The sequence below is a fragment of the Macaca thibetana genome, chromosome 17, assembly GCF_024542745.1.
Source record: "Macaca thibetana thibetana isolate TM-01 chromosome 17, ASM2454274v1, whole genome shotgun sequence".
In the NCBI taxonomy this organism is placed as follows: domain Eukaryota; kingdom Metazoa; phylum Chordata; class Mammalia; order Primates; family Cercopithecidae; genus Macaca; species Macaca thibetana.
In genome coordinates, this window is record NC_065594.1 from 89,735,457 (window position 1) to 89,755,526 (window position 20,070).

General features: G+C 47.0%; 1 protein-coding gene across 1 annotated transcript in view; it reads right to left on the bottom strand.

Annotated features, from left to right (window-relative positions):
- COL4A1 (collagen type IV alpha 1 chain) overlaps positions 1–20,070 on the bottom strand; it is a 153,839-nt gene that overhangs the window by 29,965 nt on the left and 103,804 nt on the right. Inside the window, exons 21-31 of the mRNA XM_050766582.1 lie at positions 19,608–19,772; positions 16,244–16,339; positions 14,029–14,112; positions 13,418–13,488; positions 8,327–8,518; positions 7,582–7,750; positions 4,801–4,893; positions 4,610–4,714; positions 2,913–3,010; positions 901–1,051; positions 553–666 (exon numbers count right to left, since the gene is read on the bottom strand). Of these exons, the coding sequence (XP_050622539.1) occupies positions 553–666; positions 901–1,051; positions 2,913–3,010; positions 4,610–4,714; positions 4,801–4,893; positions 7,582–7,750; positions 8,327–8,518; positions 13,418–13,488; positions 14,029–14,112; positions 16,244–16,339; positions 19,608–19,772 (1,338 nt within the window). The remainder of the gene's footprint in view (positions 1–552; positions 667–900; positions 1,052–2,912; positions 3,011–4,609; positions 4,715–4,800; positions 4,894–7,581; positions 7,751–8,326; positions 8,519–13,417; positions 13,489–14,028; positions 14,113–16,243; positions 16,340–19,607; positions 19,773–20,070) is intronic.

The window sequence follows — 20,070 nt, forward strand, 5'->3', positions numbered from 1 at the left end:
ATCATCTGTTAGGTGTTGATGTTTGGGGTCATCAGGATAATCAAATGGCTCTTGTTCTAAAAGAAAAGCACCTCCCTTTCCTGTCATTGAGAGTCAGCAACGCCACCCTAAGCACCACCACTGCCTTGCCACAGTATTTAGGACTTGGGCTAGTTTTACTCTAATTTCCATGCACCATCTTAATTCTATGATTATTACCATCAAAGGCAAAGCTAGGTTCTAGATATGGACGCAATTAAATTATCCACAACTAATGAACCCTCCTCTGGAAAGGTAATATAGAGACATCAGTTAGAATAAAATGTAAAATGTGACTGAGTATACAATAAAGGAAAGGTCTCTTTGGCACATAATCTCAGTGGGTGGGAAAAAAATCTGGGACTACATTTAAGCAAACAATCAAACCTATTTTCACAAACTGGAGTTTTATTTTTTCTCTTTTTATCTCACACCTTGTGCTAAGCTTCCCTTCATAGAGACCTCAGCCTCATCTCCCATCCTTCAGGAAAGCATGCTTTTGGGAAGGGATAATTCTAGAAGCATGTCACTCACCCGACAACCCCGGTGGTCCCTGTCCTCCAGGGGGGCCCCTAGCTCCAGGGGGGCCAATTCCTGGAACTCCTGGAGACCCCACGGAGCCTGGCAATCCAGGAGGCCCCGGTTCACCTGGAGAAGAAAAACTGAGAATAAGCTGTGCAGGAGCAGTGGCATGTTTCCCGGTATAGGAGACCCACGCACACAAATGGCCCCAGCAACAGAATGCCAGGAGCTCTAGGCCTCCAGGATTTGCATCATTCGTTCAACAAATACATATCAAATATACACAGTAGGGGCTCTGGGAATGCAAAAGTAAGCACATCCCATCCTTGAAACCGTCCAGAATGATCTGCAAGAAGTTACCTCTGATCCCCTGAAGCCCAGGGGGTCCGATCGCTCCGTGTTCTCCAGGAACGCCTGGTACCCCAATGCTCCCCTTCTCCCCAGGTGTGCCAGGAATGCCGGGAAGACCTGGCAAACCTTTGAGTCCCGGTAGACCAACTCCAGGCTCTCCCTGAAAATCCCCAAAGCACAGAGAAGCAAATTGATTTGCAAAGTCAATATTTTTATCAAACCAATAGCGTAAGTGAAGACTTAATAGATACTGCCAATGCATTTAGTAAGAGTATTATCTGTTCAACCCTTTTCAAGCATTTGCAAAGCTTCCTCATACCTATTACATCTTTTCAATCTCACCACAAGCCCTGTAGGTGGGTAACTTATATTGTTTTCATTTTACAAAGGACGAAAAGCAAGGCTCCCCATGGATAAATGACATTCTTCTCAAGTCTTCTGTCCTGACCTTGTCCCCTCAACTCTGCAGCCTGGTGCCTGTGACAAAGCACTGACCCTAAGTAACCAGTAAAATGCCAAATATGATTTGTGAGTAGTTAATGGAGTTCTGCCTAAGAGATGGCAAGGTTCCAGGGCTAGCATGGACACCAGTTATTTAGTTTTCTGGATTAATGAAAGTTTCACAGTAAACTAAGCATTTTAAACTATGGCATGACTCACTGGGCTTTGCTAGATACAGATGACTAAAATAAAGGGTGAGGGTGCCTTGGAAACAGCCTGGATTAGGCACAGATGCAAGGCTCTGAAGCAAGCAGGTGGCCATGATGTCACAGTGCTTCACTGGTGTCCCCTGTCTGCAAATGATATTTCCAGAGAGGGAGGATTTGGACACTAGTGGGCAGTGGTAACTTCTCTACACGTCGCAGAAGGAAATTTTCAAAATGGAATGAACTCCATTAAGGGGATTCTTGAAGAAGCACGGTATCTTAAATCACAAACTAAATCTTTCATTCCCATTCCATTAGGCATTTACTAACTCCTGAGTCTTGCACTAAGTTTAAGATGATCCGCATGCTGCCGTGGTTGACTAAATGTTCAAATGCAACGTAGGTTATCAGGGGAAGCTGGTGGCGGGTTGTACAAAAACAAAGGTCCAAAGGTTTCTCTTCAGCCTTGCCACCAGAGGAGGGCACCCTGCTGTCATGTATTTCTTGGGAAGAAACCCGCCCTGGGATCCCAGAGGCGCGGCCCCTGTGGTGCCCACCTGCCCTCTCCTGATGGACAGGGAGCAGGCCCCACCTGGGTCCGTCACTGGCGACGTTTATCAATGGCTGTTGGCCTTTTCTCCCGTTTGGTACCAATGCCTTCCAGCAGTTTCACATCGGTTCCTTACAATCAGGACAGGAAAGGATCTAACTGGTAGTCACTTACATTTGCTGAGCAGAATTTCAAGTATAGGCAAGTTGGTAGCAGAATATTTGAGGGCAAGGAGAATCCTGACTTCACCCTGTACCAATAGTTCTCAAGCTGGGCAACCTGGTTGCCCTAGTGACATTTGCCAATGTCTGGAGGTATTTTCAGTTGTGACTGGGTGGAAGGGGGTGCTCTTTTGGTGACGCATCGGTGGAGGGAGGGCTGCTCCTGCCAAAAGCACTACAAAGGCACAGGGTAGGCCCCACAGAAAAGAACTATTGAACCCAGAATGCCAGTGGTGCTGAGGCTGAGAAACTGTCCTGGGTGACTATGCTTTTTTCAGGACAGTGGCTTTCAAACAGCGTTCATCTACTTCTCACAGTAAGAAACATATTTTACCCTGAGTTCTGGCTTACACAGGCAAGAACATGTCTGTCATACAATTTCATAAAATTGAAACAAATGTTTCATAAAATCAAAACAAATATTTCCCCTCAAAATACTCACTTCCATGTGCTATATTCTCTATTTCTATTCTATGCTATTTCATCAAAAACAGAAACCTGCTGGCCCGACATGTCCTGGGAGGTTCATAACCTGCGTTTTTTCTGTCCAACTAATAATAAGGATGGGGGAGAAGGGTCATTGAGGGAATGCTTGGCACCCACCTTCTGGCCCTGCACACCTGGGTTCCCAGGTAAGCCATTAAATCCCGGGCGACCTGGAGTCCCTGGAGGCCCCATGTCTCCAGGTAAGCCATCAACACCTGTTTTGAAGAGTTAAAAAAAAAAATTCCAATTACAATGCTGTTCCCCACTTTCTTCACTTTTAGTCTTGCCCAAATATGCCGACTTGATCTGAGAAGGTCAATGGTGGAGGCCTTCGGAGGTGGCTGGAAGAGGCCAGGGGAGACCGCCCAGCAGAGGGCGTCAGGTGCGCTGCCGCCTCTTCCAGCACCTCTGCCCTCCTCTTTCTCTCTCCTTTCCTTTTCTTCTGTTCTCTTCAAACTTTTCTTTCCCATCCTACTCTCCCCAAACAAAATAAACCCCTTGGTGCCTGCCCATGAGAAGGGCACTTTTACTCATCTACTCAAGGTGTGGTTAGAGGGGCAGGGGCACCATCATCTCATCAGAAATGCAGACCCCAGGGACCTATAAGGCAGGCCCACTTTTCAAGATCCCACAGGATCTGTCACTGAAGGACACCAGCCCACTGTCTGTGCCCCGCCCTGGAAGCTCTGATGGGCCGTGAAGCTGGCCAGCCACTCGTTCAGACCCTTTGTATGCAACGCTGAGGTCTCTGATGTCCAGTAATTTGTAAGTCTGCAATGGCACAGGCCCGAATCACACCCGCTGTAGGGCTGCTGCATAGATAGGGTGTGACCTAGAGTGGCTGTCCTCCTTTCTGCCACAAAGCCAAGCAACTCCATGTCAGACGGGCCATGGTCTCTAGTGAAGGAGGCACTGCGTGAGGCAATGGGGGAATGTGAGGGAGTCGTGAGTGTGGCGAGGCCTCAGTGCCTGGCCGCCCTGAACACGGACGCTCTGCTGCCTGCCCAGCCTGAGGGAAGCAGCCGTGGTGTAGGTGGGCATTGCGTGGCTGTCAGAGGAAAGGGGCTGTCGTCTCCTTTCTCCAAGCTAGCAGCCTACAGCAGTAAGGGTGGATGGGGCCTGGAGCCGCTGGGTAGGAAGCCTGGGAGCCTGGAGGAGATTTCAACCTAAGTTTGACTGCATGGTGTGTTGTACAAAGACAAACTTCCTTATACAATACATCCCTTTTGTGCTCACAGCACCTTCTCCTCAGTCCTGAACAGAAGGATGTGATGACAAGTGTGTTGATCAGAGTCTACCTGAAGGACAAGTAGACCTAAGAAATGTGAAAAGCAGGGAAAAAAGAAATTCCCTCCTTACCTCCTTCCAGTGTCACTTCAGCAGGAAGTGACGGCTCTAACACCCATAGGACTCCTCCCCTCGGAGCAAAGTCCCCTCCCTACAACTCCCTGCACCTCCCCTTGGGTGCTCCCGCAACTCCCAACCCACGCTGGCTGTGTTCAGGTGGACTGCAAGTCTTCCTCACAGATAAAAGCAAACACCTGGAAGGTGGGTTTCAGCAGGCGCCGTTGGTGGCAGTGTCCATGCAGCTTGCACAGCCTTAGCGTCCCATCTTCCCAACCAATCCCTACACTACAAGGCAGCTATTGCATAGAAGCGCCTGAAATCGCTGTGCTCAGCACTGCTTGGGCTCCTCAGAAAGCCTCCCTGAACAGCAGTCACCAGCTTCTGTGGTGTTTTTATGTCTACTACCCCCTCTTTTCTCAGGGAAGTCACAGGCAGACCAAAGGCTCGCATCCATCTGGCAGGGTTACCTTTGGGGCCAGGGGGCCCTGGAAATCCAATTCCTGGCTGGCCCACAGCACCCTTCTCTCCTGGCAGGCCTGGCCTTCCTGGGGTTCCAGGAAAGCCTCGGTCTCCTGTGGTGAGAAAGACCAACGGTCAGCGTGAGAAAAACGTGAGGAAACTCTTGTGGTGTCCCGGTGAGCCGGAATTCCAACCGTACCTTGGGGACCTGGGAAGCCTGGGGACCCCGGCAGTCCTTCTGCTCCAGGGGGGCCTGGTAAAGGAACAACTTTTCCTGGTTCACCCTTTGGACCTAGGAAAAAAAAAAAGCAAAGACAAAAGATGAAGGAATGGGGACCACATGGAACAGAGCGAGGACACGCAGCGGGTGGGCTGCGTACCACATCCCACCCAGCACCACGAGTGCCCGGAGAGCAGAGCCTCTGTCTGTTCTCCACTTCTTCCTGCGCGGAGAGCAGAGCCTCTGTCTGCGTTCTCCACTTCTTCCCCCAGTGCTTCTAGGATCTTTCACAGAGAGCTACGCTTCTCCCCAAAACGCATGTCCAAAATGACCAAGATGTTTGTTAGATATAAGAATCCCTTAAGAGTCCACAATTAAGAGTCACAAGCAGCTGAAAAATCTACAACAACAACATGTGAGATGACTTTCGGTGATTTCTTAGTGAGTCGGTCTCAAAAAGTCAAAATACTTTTGCTGTTCTCTCTCAATTTACCAAAATCTAAGTTGCTTTGAGGTTAACCTAAATTACATTCCTTTGGTTGTAAATTATCCAAACAACATGATCTGTAGGTGATTACAAGTGATTCATTATCCGTAATGGTGCAGCTGGAGAGCTCTGTGCTCACTTGAGCAGCACAGGCAAAACCATCCTTCCTCCCAAGCCAGGAAGCACAGCCCCAGTCCCCTGGGCACTCATACCTAGGAGAGCCACTGGAGTGTCAGGGTTTTGCTGTTAAGAAAGGACTAAAGGGTTCCCCTTCAAGAATGTATACACCGAATCTTCGTATACCTTGTAAGGATTCAAGCTATGTAGGGCCTCCCCAGAACAGCCAGCACATTCTTTAGCTATAGACTGTGGGAAACATCAACTGACTGACCCTAGGAAATACCTGCTGTTGGTGACACACACCCCTGGGCACCAGGCTTTTATGATCACCACAGTTAAACACAGCTCTGGCAGATTAAAGACGTCTGTTTTCTGATCTCGAAGCTAATTGGGTCCGCATGGCCAAGGATCCCTACAGCTGTGGGCAGAGGATCAACAGCCCTGTCCCCCCTCCCCAGAAGCCTTCTTCCCCATCTGCTAGTGTATATTTGTTAATACTCCAGCTGGTTTCTCTGATGGTAGTTTCTCGCCAAAAGAAAGGCTAATTCCCTTCAACAGCTCCGAAAACCTGCAGATGTCACAAGCACAAAGACGGCACTTGATTTGTTGATTGTGGAATCAAGAGACCCAAGGGAAAGTGATCAGAAGTCCCTATGCCTGGTTCACCAAAGTCCTCCTCCATCAAACCTGGTATCACCCTACCTCTAACGGAGTCATAAAAGAGACATTTCTGGGACCCTTCTGAACAAAGAACAGCCATCAACGGTGTCAGAACTTGATGCTAAGGACTCACTGATGACACAGCAGGGAGAAGGATAAGAGCAACAGTTATGTTAGCACACTACACCTGGGCTTCCATCAAACGCTGGCTGACATTTCCCATGCCGGAATGCTTAGGAACTGGACTGTGTGTGTCTGTGTGTGTTGTTTGTTTGCTTGCTTTTGAGACAGTGTCTTGTTCTGTCATCCAAGCTGGAGTGCAATGGTGCGATGCTGCAATGGTTGCTCACTGCAACCTCTGCCTCCTGAATTCTAGCAATTCTCCTGCCTCAGCCTCCCACGTAGCTGTGATTACACATGCCAGGGTTTCACCATGTTGGCCAGGCTGGTCTCGAACTCCTGATCTCAGGTGATCTGCCCACCTTGGCTTCCCAAAGGGCTAGGATTACAGGCGTGAGCCACCACGCCTGGCACCAGCTACTTTATAAATAACTATGTTTTTTAAGGTTTACTAGTTATGTATTTTTAATCACTTTAAGTCCCTTCACTCACTTTTACAACTTTCTGAATGTTTCCTAGCAACGTGCATTTACTTCCCTCATCTACACACAAGGCATTCCTGGCCTCTCCTCGTCTCATTATGGGATTGTGCTCTCATTATGGGAGCACAAGGAGTGCTCCATGTCTACTGGGAATCGCAGTCAGCTAATCAACTATTAGCACCTGCTGTGTGCAAGGCCCAGCGCCACACCCACCTCCCACTGGCCCTGAAATAAGCAAGTCATGGGAGAGGAGAATGACGAGGGAGTCCACACTCATCCCTGCTACCGGTTCTCTGGAAACCCTCTGAACAGGCTGTGCCAGAGGGCAGGGACCACATCTGTGGTTTTGACCACGTCTTGTCAATGCTCAGCATAGAGCTTCGTGTGTGATTCACTCAGAAAACAGCAGACAACTAAAACCACCGTGGAATGAAATCGCCATTGCGCTGTGCGGCCTCTGTAAATCCGTTCACAGGCGTCTGCCTACTGTGAAGAAGTGGAGATCACACCACTCGGGCTACACAGAAGCCAAAATGGGCTGCTCATCGGGAAAAGTCCAATGGGTAAGGAGAGGAAAATGACTTGACCTCGGTGTGACTTCTACGTAAAGGCTGATTTTAGCTGGTGTGTGCTGTATGCTTACTTATGAGGACTGTAAACCCAAGTTCTTTTTAGGGAGAACCTGCATATTACCTGGCCCATCACATACATGAGGAAAGGAAGGCACAAAAGGCTAAAGGCTTGCCCAGGTCCCACCCGAACTCCTGGAAGAATCAAAGCCAAGCGTGAGCCCCAGCCTATGCGAGCCCCGGGACTCTGTGTGCACCTGAGGTGCCTGCGCCCGCCTCCGTTTACAATTTCATGTTGCACCAGGAGTTTCTCAGGCCTCACCTGGCAGGCCTGGGGACCCAGGGCCTCCAGGAAAGCCTGCTTGTCCTTTGTCACCAATGGGACCAGTAGGACCATATCCTGGAGGCCCAGGGGGGCCGGTGTCACCACGACTGCCTGGGAATCCAACTCCTCCAGGGGGACCACGCTCTCCTTTCAATCCTACAGAACCCTGACGTGAGAAGAGGAAAAAGACACTGTTACCAGAGACAAACCAACACCCTGTCCTTATCACATTCTTCTGACATCTGTGGTCAATAAGTACTAGAGTTCACTAGTTCACACTATTATTTACTTCATCTACCCTCCCAGGAGGGCCACCTTGTAGTTAATAAGTGAAACCAGCATTCTTCTCCCTTAGATGAGCATTCTCCCTCCCTCATCTACTTAGGGAGATACTTTAGAGAACGAGATGTTGATACCTGGAATCTTTTGAAAACAATGACATGAATACTATTAACTTCAGATTTCACCTCCTATCCAAAGCAAAAAGATACACAAACACATCTGTTCTGTTCCCTCAAATGCATCAGAAGACACTGATCTGTTATCATCTAATTATTTGTCAATAATAACTGGCAATGCCTAGGTTTATAGACTTAAGTTGTTCCATGAACCATGAAACAAGTTCATTTGTGCCATCATCAAGGAGATAGAAATACATAGATATGATTCAAATTACTCATTTCTTGATTCTTTGCAGATCCACATTGTAAAATGCACATTCAAAGACTGGAGGTAAACATACCGGCGAGCCCTTGGGGCCAGGAAGACCCGGACGGCCATCTCTTCCAGGAGAACCCGCTCTCCCTGGCATGCCGGGCTGTCCTGGAAAGCCTGGGTCTCCTTTGTCACCTTTGAGCCGCAGGTCGAAATAAATCTCACCAGGCTCCCCCTTGGCTCCTGGCTGGCCGATCAGCCCTGGTGTACCTTGAGGCCCCTATAAGAACAAAGCTTTGTGATCCACAGAAGAACCCATCCATGAAGCACACCAGTGTGACTGTAACACAGGCAACCACAGAATCAAGAAGCCGCCTTCTTGAAAATGGTCATGCATTCACACCTCATCATTCATTTTCTAGATGCAAGCCAGGAGCTCTGTGACAAAGCCCTGGTCTGCTGCACTTCTTGTGTTTTTAACAAAAACACTTATCTTAATTAGGTATTTCAAACAGAGACCTGGATGGGGCAGAGGGAGTTACAGTGTGGCTTGGGGCACCCAGCTCTCCTCAGGGAGCTTTCTTTCCCTAACAACTGCTCAACATTCACAGGAGCACACAGCACCTATCAGGAGGTGCTGACTGACGTGTGGTTCATTATGCAGCTTCAGTCATGGACAGACTCAAAGCACAATCGCTGTCCTCAGCTCTGCCTGCTGCCTCAGCCCCACCGGCACGCAGAAGCCTTTTCTCCAGCTTCTGGGCTCAGTGAGCCACCCGTCAGCACCTCCTGGCCAGTGCTGAATACTCCTGTGAATACTGAACAGGTTTCCTTTTATGCTCATGCCCAGAATTCCAGAAGAGATAAGGACTTCCAGGGCACCAGTGAGAGAGGAAACTCGGAGTGGGCACCGGGCCAGCTCTATAATAAGTTATGTCGAGTCAGCAGAGTCAAACTGACTTTCCCAAGAGACTCACACTAGAACATTGCTCAGTTCCCGGAAAGTTAAATCTGCAAAGAATACCCATACCCACAATGGTTTCTCCTCCAGCATCCTGAGACTTGGATTTCACACACACACACACAAAAAAAAAACACAGAAAAGGTTTCAAGTAATTGTCCCTTTTACTTGTTCATTTAGGCCTGAGAAAGGCATCTTCAAACTCCCTGTTGACTTGGCAGAATTTTAACTCTGGCACAATTCACTTAATGTGAATTCTTTTTCATAAACTTCCTTTCAAAAGGTTCTTAGATATATATGAATCACTCACATGCACACGCTTCTGTGTGTGCATATACTATGTGCTTCTCAAAGGAGGGAGTTGGTAGACCAAGGACAGACCAACATTTGCCCAATCTTTAGATTGAACATATGGCGAGTATTGCTTACCAGCCTGCTAGGCATTACGACCCTTTCTATAGCATCTCTGACCCTTATTGCAGCTCTGCAAGGAAAGCATGGAAACCAGGACATAGCAGAGGAAGAAGCTGATACTCAAAGAAGTGAGGTGATAGATCCAAGACTAACCAGCCAGAAAGTGCTGGAACTGGGATCCATATTTATGCATTTCCAGCTGCAAAACTTGTATCTTATGCCTGTGCCCCTGGAGTGCTAAGGAGAGTTAGGTATGGTTAGTAAAATCTGCCCGTTACACAGCAGGAGAGGTGAGGCTTGAAGGACTTCTTTGTCCTGCTCAAAGTCAAACAAACTGCAAATATGGGACTAACCTAAATGGGGCTGACTTGCATTCCTGCCTGAATTGCTTCCTAAGAGCTAAAAAATTGCAGGCTAAGGAACGGGAGAAGCTGCTCTTCTTCCCGTTTCCATCTTCCATGCCAACCACAATGCACTGACTCCTGGCCCAATCCTGTCAAGCAGGCTTCCAAAAGTACAGAGAGAGTATGTGGCAACTCTCTGCGCTGTTCAATATGACTTGGAAAGTTAAATTAAATAACACAAAAATGCAGTTCCTCCGTCACAGTGACTGCATTTGTTTTCGTTTTTTGTTTGTTTTGTTTTGCTTCGTTGAGACGGATTTTTGCTCTTGTGGCCCAGGCTGGAGTGCAATGGCGCCATCTCAGCTCACTGCAACTTCTGCCTCTCAGGTTCAAGAGATTCTCCTGCTTCAGCCTTCCGAGTAGCTGGGATTACAGGCATGCGTCACCACACTCGGCTAATTTTGTATTTTTAGTAGAGACGGGATTTCTCCACGTTGGTCAGGCTGGTCTCGAACTCCCGACCTCAGGTGATCCGCCCGCCTCGGCCTCCCAAAGTGCTGGGATTACAGGCGTGAGCCACCGTACCCAGCAGTGACTGCATTTCAAAGACTCAACAGCCACCACTGGCCAGCAGCTGCCAGATCAGATGGTGCTGACACAGCACGCTCCTGTCATGGCAGAAGCTTCTCATGGACGGCTACTGGTGGTCTGAGCTGGCCCCATGCTCTAATGCCCCTTATGACCTGGGACACTTTACTTGGACCTACTCAGGAAAGGTGGAACATACCCAGTCTATTTGCTCTGGGTCCCAGGAAAGGCAACAAATTATTTCTATGAGCCACCTGCCAGAAATTGTAGCAGAGAGTCATGGAAAATTTGTTATTTACTTGAAAGGTGTTGTGGGATTTCTAAACTGTTTCTCTGAGTTAATATTAGCTTCAATGCATCCTTCAATCCCAGCTAAAATTAGCCTCCTCTATGCAGCCTTTCTTGTGGGTGCGGGCTGCCTTCTGGTCTATTGTATGGTCTTCATTCTGTAAATCACTTTGCTTCATTAGGACAGTCTATTTGCAGAGCTGTCTCTCCACTAGCATTTCAGGGCTCTGGAGGTAGGACCAAGGTTTCCTGTCTTTGTATCCTTGGCATCCAGAACAAAAGAGATACTGGAGGACGTATACACTGACCTGGCAATATTCATCAATTAAAAAATACCAATGCAAGAAATTATAACCAATATACATTTTTCTCAACCTGGAAACATCATAACATTATTTTATAGTGATTATTCACAGCCTAAAAATATAAAGCTCCCCAATACTGTGATCTTAGGGGGAGAAAATATAATTTTTTATTTTAACAATGATGACCTTGCCTGCCATCATTCTATTTATGGGAGAAATCTGGGTTTTTAAAACAGTGACACTGGTGACCCTAGGACATCTCATGTGGTTTCTTTGCCACAGAACTTCTTGATTCTAAGTAGTTCAAAGGTCTTTTGATCCATCTCCTGGAAAATAAATGCTGAGGAATCAAATACTGCCTGGAAAATTTAGCATTGGCGGCATTAATTGGAGAAAATCTGACACCTATGCTGTCTGCCTCTAAAAAGTGGTGCCACTGTGGGAAAAGTCAGGGAGTGTTAGTTTCAGTTCATCCTCTCAGGGACCAGGAACCATGAAACCTGCTCAGATCAACCTGGGCATCATCAACCTGCTCAGGGAGTCGGCCTTTCATGATCCATTATTCTTTCCCAAAAATCAAACACTTGCCTTTCAAAAGGAAATGTCACAGATACGCTGTCTAAGTCAAATGAAAGCTCAGAGCATTTCACCGCTTTTAAATTTTAATCTACTCTCGTGTGTGCTGGTTTGTGGATATCTCTTTTAGCCTCTGGCCAAATTCAAAGTAAGAGAACCACATTTCTGAGCCAGTTAAACCACGGAGCTTCAAACACATCTTCCAATAAAACGAAAATTACTAACTTCTCCATTGAATTATTTACCCATAAATCTGTTTTTAGAGACTTTTTCCATCTACGGAAAGAAAGGAGCTCCTGATGAAGGCATAAGGAGCAGAATTTGGGTTGTATGTTTTCCTTCTTTTCTTCTATATTATGATCTCTCCTCAATATTCCCCCTTTCTCACCTCTTTCCTCTTTTTCCATCTTTATTAGGTTTGTCTGGACTGCGTTTCAGCCAGAGTTGAGGCAGGAAGTCCACCAGGAAAACCCAGGAGATGAGGCGGTGGATAGAGGTTAAAAACGTCCTTTCTGCTTCCTTCAAAGTTCTTCGGTCTTTGATCCCCACTACAGTCAGGGCTACCCAGTTATTTGAACTTCTAATTTATTTAGATATATTTTAAACAATTGCAACTTCTAACTCAGCTCCCCAGGCACCAGGGAAGTTCTGCAGAGCAAAAGCCCAAGATCTAACTTCAAAAGCAGAAAATGATTGCTGAATTCCAGCTGGGTCATTGCTATTTCAACTTGCTTTTGCCCTGGTTTTCTTTTGTAGAAGCTTCCAGCAATATCTTTAAAAATTAAAAAGTTTGAAGAGCTACATCAGAAATGAGTAATACTGAAATCTGACTTTCAATATCTTACAAAAAGAAAAAAAGGAATGAAAGGAATTGTGGAAACCAGTCCATGCTCGCAAAGCTCAGAAGGACAAAGAAAGTATGAGAGGAACAATGCCTTGAGATTTAAAAGCTTCAGAAACAGAAGCGATTATATGCAAGAAAATAATGCCCTTCAAAATTCAAGATTATTATTATGCTCTTCTATTTGATGGATTCTTTTAAAACAAACTAGAAAAGCGAAGAAGCTGGTATTTTGTCCCATTGAAAGGTTTCGTGTTAATGTGATCCAGATATTTCATTTATGGATTTGAAAAAACAACTACACAATAGATGTTGTAACAGAAATTTTCAACTGTAAGAAGAAGAATAAAAACATATTTCAAATCCTCAGAGGGAAACAGATCTGCTTTCCTTGATCTTTCCATAGAAACTATTGATGCTGAACCTACTGACTAACAAGCTTTTAGATGATCTGATGTGATGTTACCAGCACCGGTAACACAGAAAGACAGCACTTTGGCTCTGCACTGTGGCTGCGCAGGGGTGGCTCCTGTGGCACCATTTGTTTCAAGAAATCCCAGAGACCCTGCGGGAAGGACACACTCCCATTGAGCCACAGCTGAACACAGGTCGGCAGCAGCCAAAGAAATACCGACCAGGTGAGAAGAAAGGCGGCTGCGGTTTGGGCTCTGTAGGTGACAGTCTTACGCATCCTCCCGAGACAAAGGCCACATGGAGACCCTCCAGAGCCCTCGACACAGCAACACTTACCAGCTCCCACACAAGGCAGAAGCTACGCTTGCAAATGCAAAATGACACAACTCTGTTGATGTGCTTGGTGGCAACTTATGATATGTACATGAACTCAGACAGGTTTACTTACAGGCACTCCTGCAACACCGTCTCTGCCAGGCAAACCTCTGTCGCCCTTGGCCCCTGGCTGTCCTGGGAAACCTTTCATGAGAGACAGGGAAAAAGACAGCAACACAGCATTCATGAGACACTTCTTAAAGCCTTTTCTTAAGACTCAGCATAAAAATCTGTGTAGGAAGTGGACGATTGCTTGGATAATCCAAAGAGAGTAATAACTAAAATGCCCAAGATGGACTCAGAAAGGGAACATGTGGCCCAGCGCACATGGACACCCAGAAGCAGGAATGCTTCCGGCACCCTCCCCTGCTCTCCTGCCCACACACCCGGGCACCACTTAAAGGCAAACGTAAATTCCGTTCGCTGCTTGTGAGAGAACAGAACGTGTGGCACGGAGGGAACGATCATGCTGCTGCCTTTTATTAGGAAATCTTTATGAGGCCATCTTGATCACTCCCAGCAATGGGAACAAACCCTGGAAGTGGGGCCCAGCGTTCTTCTGATGATGCTCTAGGACTGGCTGCAGAAAATCGGGCCTTTCATGGAGGGAAATCCCTTCCACAGGAAAGACGCCAACACACCAAAGCAAACGCTGAGCTGGTCCTTTTCACATGTGGGTCTTACCTATTTCTCCTGGGGGTCCCTGTGGCCCGGGAGGCCCCCGATATCCGGTTGTATCACAGATGAGGCAACTCTCTCCTTTTTGACCTAGAAAAGAACACACAAAGGCGCTTACATGTAACGTGTGACCAGAAGTCTCTGCAGTGCACTGAGAGAACAGAAAAAGGCAAGGCTGTCACTAGCATATTACATTCAAACGTAGGTTTGCTCAGTGACTGAACAGCTCCTCCAGATGGCTCTCTGCTAACGGGTGGAAACTGCAGTCACATGCGCGTCTCTCTCTGTCAGTGAACAGCCCACTGCCCCCAGCAGGCGTCACGTGTAACCACAGACACTCTGCTTAAAGACCCAAGTTCTTTTCCCAGGGAGAAGACAGGGGCTGCCTCAGCAAAAAGTGATCCAGAAATCCAACTGTGCCTATCGGCCTGAGAAGACTTGACTTTTGTAATTTTGTCTGTCATGTGAAAACTACCTATCCCCTTTCTCTTTGATGGAGGCCTTAGTCCCCGTTTTCTTTCGTTGAGTGCTTAGTCCAGTTCATGGACTTCACTGGTTGGTGGACTTGGGAACAAGAAGCCACAAGAGCAAGAACACATATGTGATCCAGGACAGAAGAGGAGAGAGACTGCAGCCCTGAAAGAGGGGAGGAGATGCTCGTCTCTGGAAATTCTAACATCTTAAGTCTTGATTTTCAAACCAAGCTCAGAGATCTTACAGTGTCTTAGATAGTCCTGTGTCTTAAATATTAAAATGTCTGGTTTCTAGGTACAAATCAGGCATAATACAGGGCAAAAAGTGCTCGTAGAGAAGTCCATGCCAGGGACCTTGAGGCGGTGTGGCCATCTTCTTCCCATCCCTGCCCTGGCTGGCAGCCCCACGTGGGCACTGCTATTGACCACTCCGCCCTGGGACGCCCCTCAGTCAGAAGTAAAACAGGGCCAGTGCAGGTAGGCCATGCCCCTGAAGTGTGGGAGCAGGCACACAGTTTCATTTAGAGCTCTTTTAGGAGGCAGACCAGGAGCCCATCAGTGGAAGGGGCACAGGGCAACACAGCTGAGAACTCAGCTAAGTTCTGGGCACCAGGGCATTCGTGGGTGTGTCTGTTTGCAAGGCTTCAGGTGAGTGGGGAGACGAGGTGCATTCCCAGCAGACGAAGGAGTCGAAAGAGGAATGCGAAGACTCGAGAAGAAAGATGCTTCTCCTAGGATCTGGGGAATGGACAGCTAAGATTGAAGTGTGAAGAACCTCTGGATGTTGGATCTGTCATAAAATGGAACAGCCCATCTCACAAAGTACTGAGAGCCTGGTAACTAGAGTGGAGACACTCATTAAAACCCAAACTGCGCCCTGACTTAGATCAGTGGCACCCCTGTGAGGACGCCCAAGATCACTTCCATCTCAGGTCCTGCAGCGTACGTGGCTGTCAGAATTCTAAGACACTGGCTGACACTTCTCCACACATCGTTTCTGTTTTACATGTTTGAAGACTAAAACGTGTTTACAATCCACAGGCAGAAATGGTACACAGCGGGGCTGATTTGGGGGACAGCCTATTTGTCCTACTCTCAGGTTACTAACAGGCATATAAATACCAGAATATCCATTGCTTATTCCCCTCTAAGACAGGACTGTTGATGCAGTGATAATCCACCTCTGTGTCCAGGATGGCTGAAGAATAAGTGTCCTGTGCGGGTGGTAAGGCAAACACTTGGAAAGATTAAAGATGGAACTGAGAGGCCAGAGTGAAGCTGGTTAATGCATCAGTGGCAGATTTGCTCACACTGACGATGCAAACACCACTGGAAGAATTGGTAAGCATTCCATGTGCAGATTTCTGACTTGGCCTGAAGGAGGGAAGAGCATTCTTTGATAACAGAAGTCTCTTCTCAAACACTGAATGGAAAGATTGCGGAACAAATCAGTCTGAGTTTTATCTGCTGACCATGCCCACCGTAGCAAGACTGACTCCATGGTCCTTAGAAAGGAGAAAGGGCAAAACTCTGACCTTCAGGGCTGTCTCCACCTTTCCCTCCCAGATCATCGACTAAGTTCCAGAAGATGCTGATTCTAGGAATAGATTTTGAAGGGGGTTCCAAATAAAAGGAACCTACGCCCTACCTCCGCCCACCCTCACTTGCCTCCAAAGCCAGTAAGTATGTGGGAAAAAATCATATGCACAGACGCAACCACCATTTTAAAACAAATCAAAGTATCTTACCTTTCTCTCCAATTTCGCCTATCAATCCTGGCTGCCCTGGAATTCCAGGAGGACCCTGGTCACCTGGAGGTCCGGGCTGACATTCCACAATTCCATCTGAAATTGAGTTTTCAGAGTTATAGGATCATAGCCAGGTGTTTTTACCCTCTCCTAACTCAACCTATAAAACTCAAATATAAAACCCAAATATTTCAGGCTGATAAGTGTTAGAAATTCAGCTTTAGTTTGTTTCAAAATAATCTTAAGCTATCAACCACGTGCAAGACCTAATCAGCACACACCACATACCGCCCACTCACCATCCCACGCCATCACTGCCAACACTGCTAACACTGCTATTTCACAAGTTCTGAAGTATCTGTAGGTGCGTCAGCCCTGTCCTGTACACTGTTTCATTTCATCTTGCGAAGAGCCGACCATCACTTATTTTACAGATGAAGAAACTGAGGCTCAAGAAAGTTAAGTGATTTGTCCAGGGTCATGCCTCTGTTAAGTCAAACCTGAGACTAGAACAATTTTATTCCTTTTTTCCCCCTATAACCCAATTTACAGCAAAACTAATCATTATCTTAGAGCGGCAGACTGCCCGTGAGGAAATGCCTCAAATTGTTCACATTCAATTCTGAGCATCATTTATGTAAAGAAGCATAAAAATAAACTGCAGTAATGCACACACCATCTGTCCTAGGTTCTAGTAAAAAATATCAGTATTGTTCATTGTTTTACGATTTGGATACACATTGGGATGGAGTTTATATTTCCTTCCCCAAGATCTTTGAACAAAAAAGACACCGTGAACAACTTGGTATCCAGCATCTCTGCCCAGGCATAATCCTAACATTCATGCACCAGTGCTGAAGGCCCTGCCCTCCCCCTTACAGAGTCTCCTCCTAATGACAAAGTCATGGTCAGGTCAGTCTCTGTCCAGCTGTCACCTGGACACCCCAAGTCTCCGACTATAGAAGGGCCCCAGCGTGTGGAGTGGGGCTGTGGGGCCCTCCCTCGGGCTTGGATGCATTAACCAAGGTCAACTTTCCAGCGTGCCCACCCCAGCTAGAACCGGAATGCCTAAAAGGAGCCCCAACCTTGTTTGATGACTTGGTTTAGAGCTCAGCAGAACAAGGTAGCTTCAGCTGCGTAGGAACCAAGGGGAAAGTGCTTTTGCTTTGCTTGTTGCTTACGTGCTTATGTGTCTTTCCCTGAGTTTCTCCTCACAAAGCACAGGAGGTAAGAAAGCCTGAGTGGGGTCACCACTGGTCCCCAACAGCCACCGTTAGGGGACCTGCTCCTGGTGACTCTGGTCCTGCCTGGCTCCTCGTTGGTCCTTCGACCTTGGTGCAACCGGCACCATCCACATCTGTCTTAGACAAACTGGAGTCCATGTTTATGTTTCCAAGAGCAGCCCCTAAATTACTTTACTGAAAGAACCCGCATCTCTCAGCCCTGCCAGCCTCGGGTGTACTAATTCCTTGACTCTAGAAATGTATGCTCCTGAATATTGAGAGACATGTAACTGTTACATTCCTTTTCCAGAACGTAACTCCTGTCTGCTTCAGCTCAACCAGAATCCCTTCACATCCCTGACCAAAAAAAAAAAAAAAAAAAACCACAAAGGTACATCCTCACCAAAGTCCGTTTAAATTCATTTTATGCAGTGGTACCTGCAGCCACGGATGGTTTAGAGCTGGCTATACCCACTTGAGACAAGAACACAGTGGCGGAACTTAGATGCAGAAATGGCTGCATTGCACGGTGGTCCCGAGGTAGCAATGGCTTTAAGATGTAGCCTCTTTAACATACGCTATAAATCTTAATACAAATCTCATTGCTAAATTATTACTTAATACTCTGTGATTGGGAATTACTTAATTTAGATGGACCAAAAAGGCCACCTAGAAAATGTGGAATAGTAAATATTACAATGTGTTCAGCCAACACATCTCATTCAATTAACAAGAGTGTGAAGTTCACATTTTTACATGATATGTGTTTATATTTCGTCGCTTGCAAAATTACAAATATCCAAGAGAATGTCCTTTTCCCAGATTTCCTCACCATTGGCTCCCTCACTCCCTTCATGTCTTTGTAAATCTCTCTGCTTAAAACCACACTCCCCTGCCCCACCCTACCCCCGCCCAGAACTCTCTGTTGACTCTCCTGCTTATGCTTATCCCTGGACTTCTTATCATCTCTAGGATTCCTGAGAATTCCCTTGTCTTGGGTAACCCCTGTCTGCCCCATGGAATGCTTGCTCCAGGACAGCAGGATCTGTTGAGTCTTGTCACCACTGCTAGATCCCTGCCTGCTGCTTCCCAGGCACTCCCTTCCCCGCTGAATGAATCCGGAACCCAAAGCCCCTTGGTCAGTCTCACAACCTTCTCTCAGACACACAGAGAAAAGGAGACTCTGGATTGAGTGTCTCCAGGACTGCAATATTTTATCTTCATTTCCCATGTTTCACGCAATCACAAGAGCAGAGGAGAAAAGTTCCCCCAAGTCACGTGTGATCTGTTCTTTCTTCTACCCAAATTCGTGCAGATCACATTCCCCATCGAAGCTGCCAGGCTGGAATCCATGGCTCTATCTAGCCCTGGCCCAACCCCCTACAGTGGCCTCATCCATGAGAACTCCCTTTCATAAAGATGTGCTTGAATTCTAGCAAATAAATCTTGCTGGGACTTGAAGCCTGTGAGTCCTTTCTCAATCAACCCCACAGAGGATTCGTGTTTCAGGGGCCCCACAGAGCACATGTTGGTTTTGAACAGGTTCCAAAGGCTGGCTCTGGGTGTCTGAACACACTCCCATTGTACAGGTTGGCTTAAATCCTCGGAGATCTTCGAGTTTGCTTTGGTATTGTGTTGGGACCACAGGGCCACCTTCATTGAGTTCCATGTTACACGTTCAGCTTTTCTGGAATAAAATCTGGCTTTTCTGGACTTTACTAATGTAATCTTTACCCGTGTCATCCTGTCTTCCTTGCTTTTGGTGTGTTTGCGTGTGTGTGTGTGTGTGTGTGTCCTAGTATTCACTTGTATCTCTAGATGAAGAAGAATGCATTCTGTTTTCAATAAAAATAAATAACTCAACAGGTTTGCTTTTTAACGTTAGATGCCAGGAGTCTCAGAGCTGGTTAACGTGTTCTTTATTCCTTTAAACCAGCTTTATTTTTTCATTTTAACTATTGCTTTTTGTAGCATGGTTAATTCTGTGAAGATTCCCTTAGAGGAATATGAATGATTAGAAGAATCCATGCCTTTCTATTACACTCTGGCTGTGGGAGACTGTCACAGCCCCCAGCCTGGGACTGCCCGGCACCCTGGCATCTGCTTGGACACCACATTAAACCATCTCTGAGGGAACTCACTTGTGTAGCCAGGCTGCCCAGGGGGCCCGGGGGAACCAGGAGGACCCGGGAGCCCGTCTCTTCCACTTGGTCCTGGCAGAGATGCACCCGGAAATCCTCGGTCACCTTTTTCTCCTCTTTCACCAGGGAAGCCAGGGGCACCAGCCTGCCCAGGTAGAGGGGGGCCTGCAATCACACAGAAGCTCACATCAATAACCTCAAGGCCGCTTAGCATCTACAGCACAAACTCATTCTCCTAACTCTGTTCAAGGTAAAAATCCAACCAGATCATCACTGAAAAGGGAACTGCTTTAGACATGTAAAACCATATTCAGCCGGCAGGCGTCTGGCCATTTCATGCTAACAGTCAAATGTTTCCTACAAATTAACTTCAAGGAACAAGGGACTCATTATATAGACATTAAAATCTGTGAATTTCCCTCAGTGCAAATAGTATTCCCAACATATAAAAACAGGCTGTAGA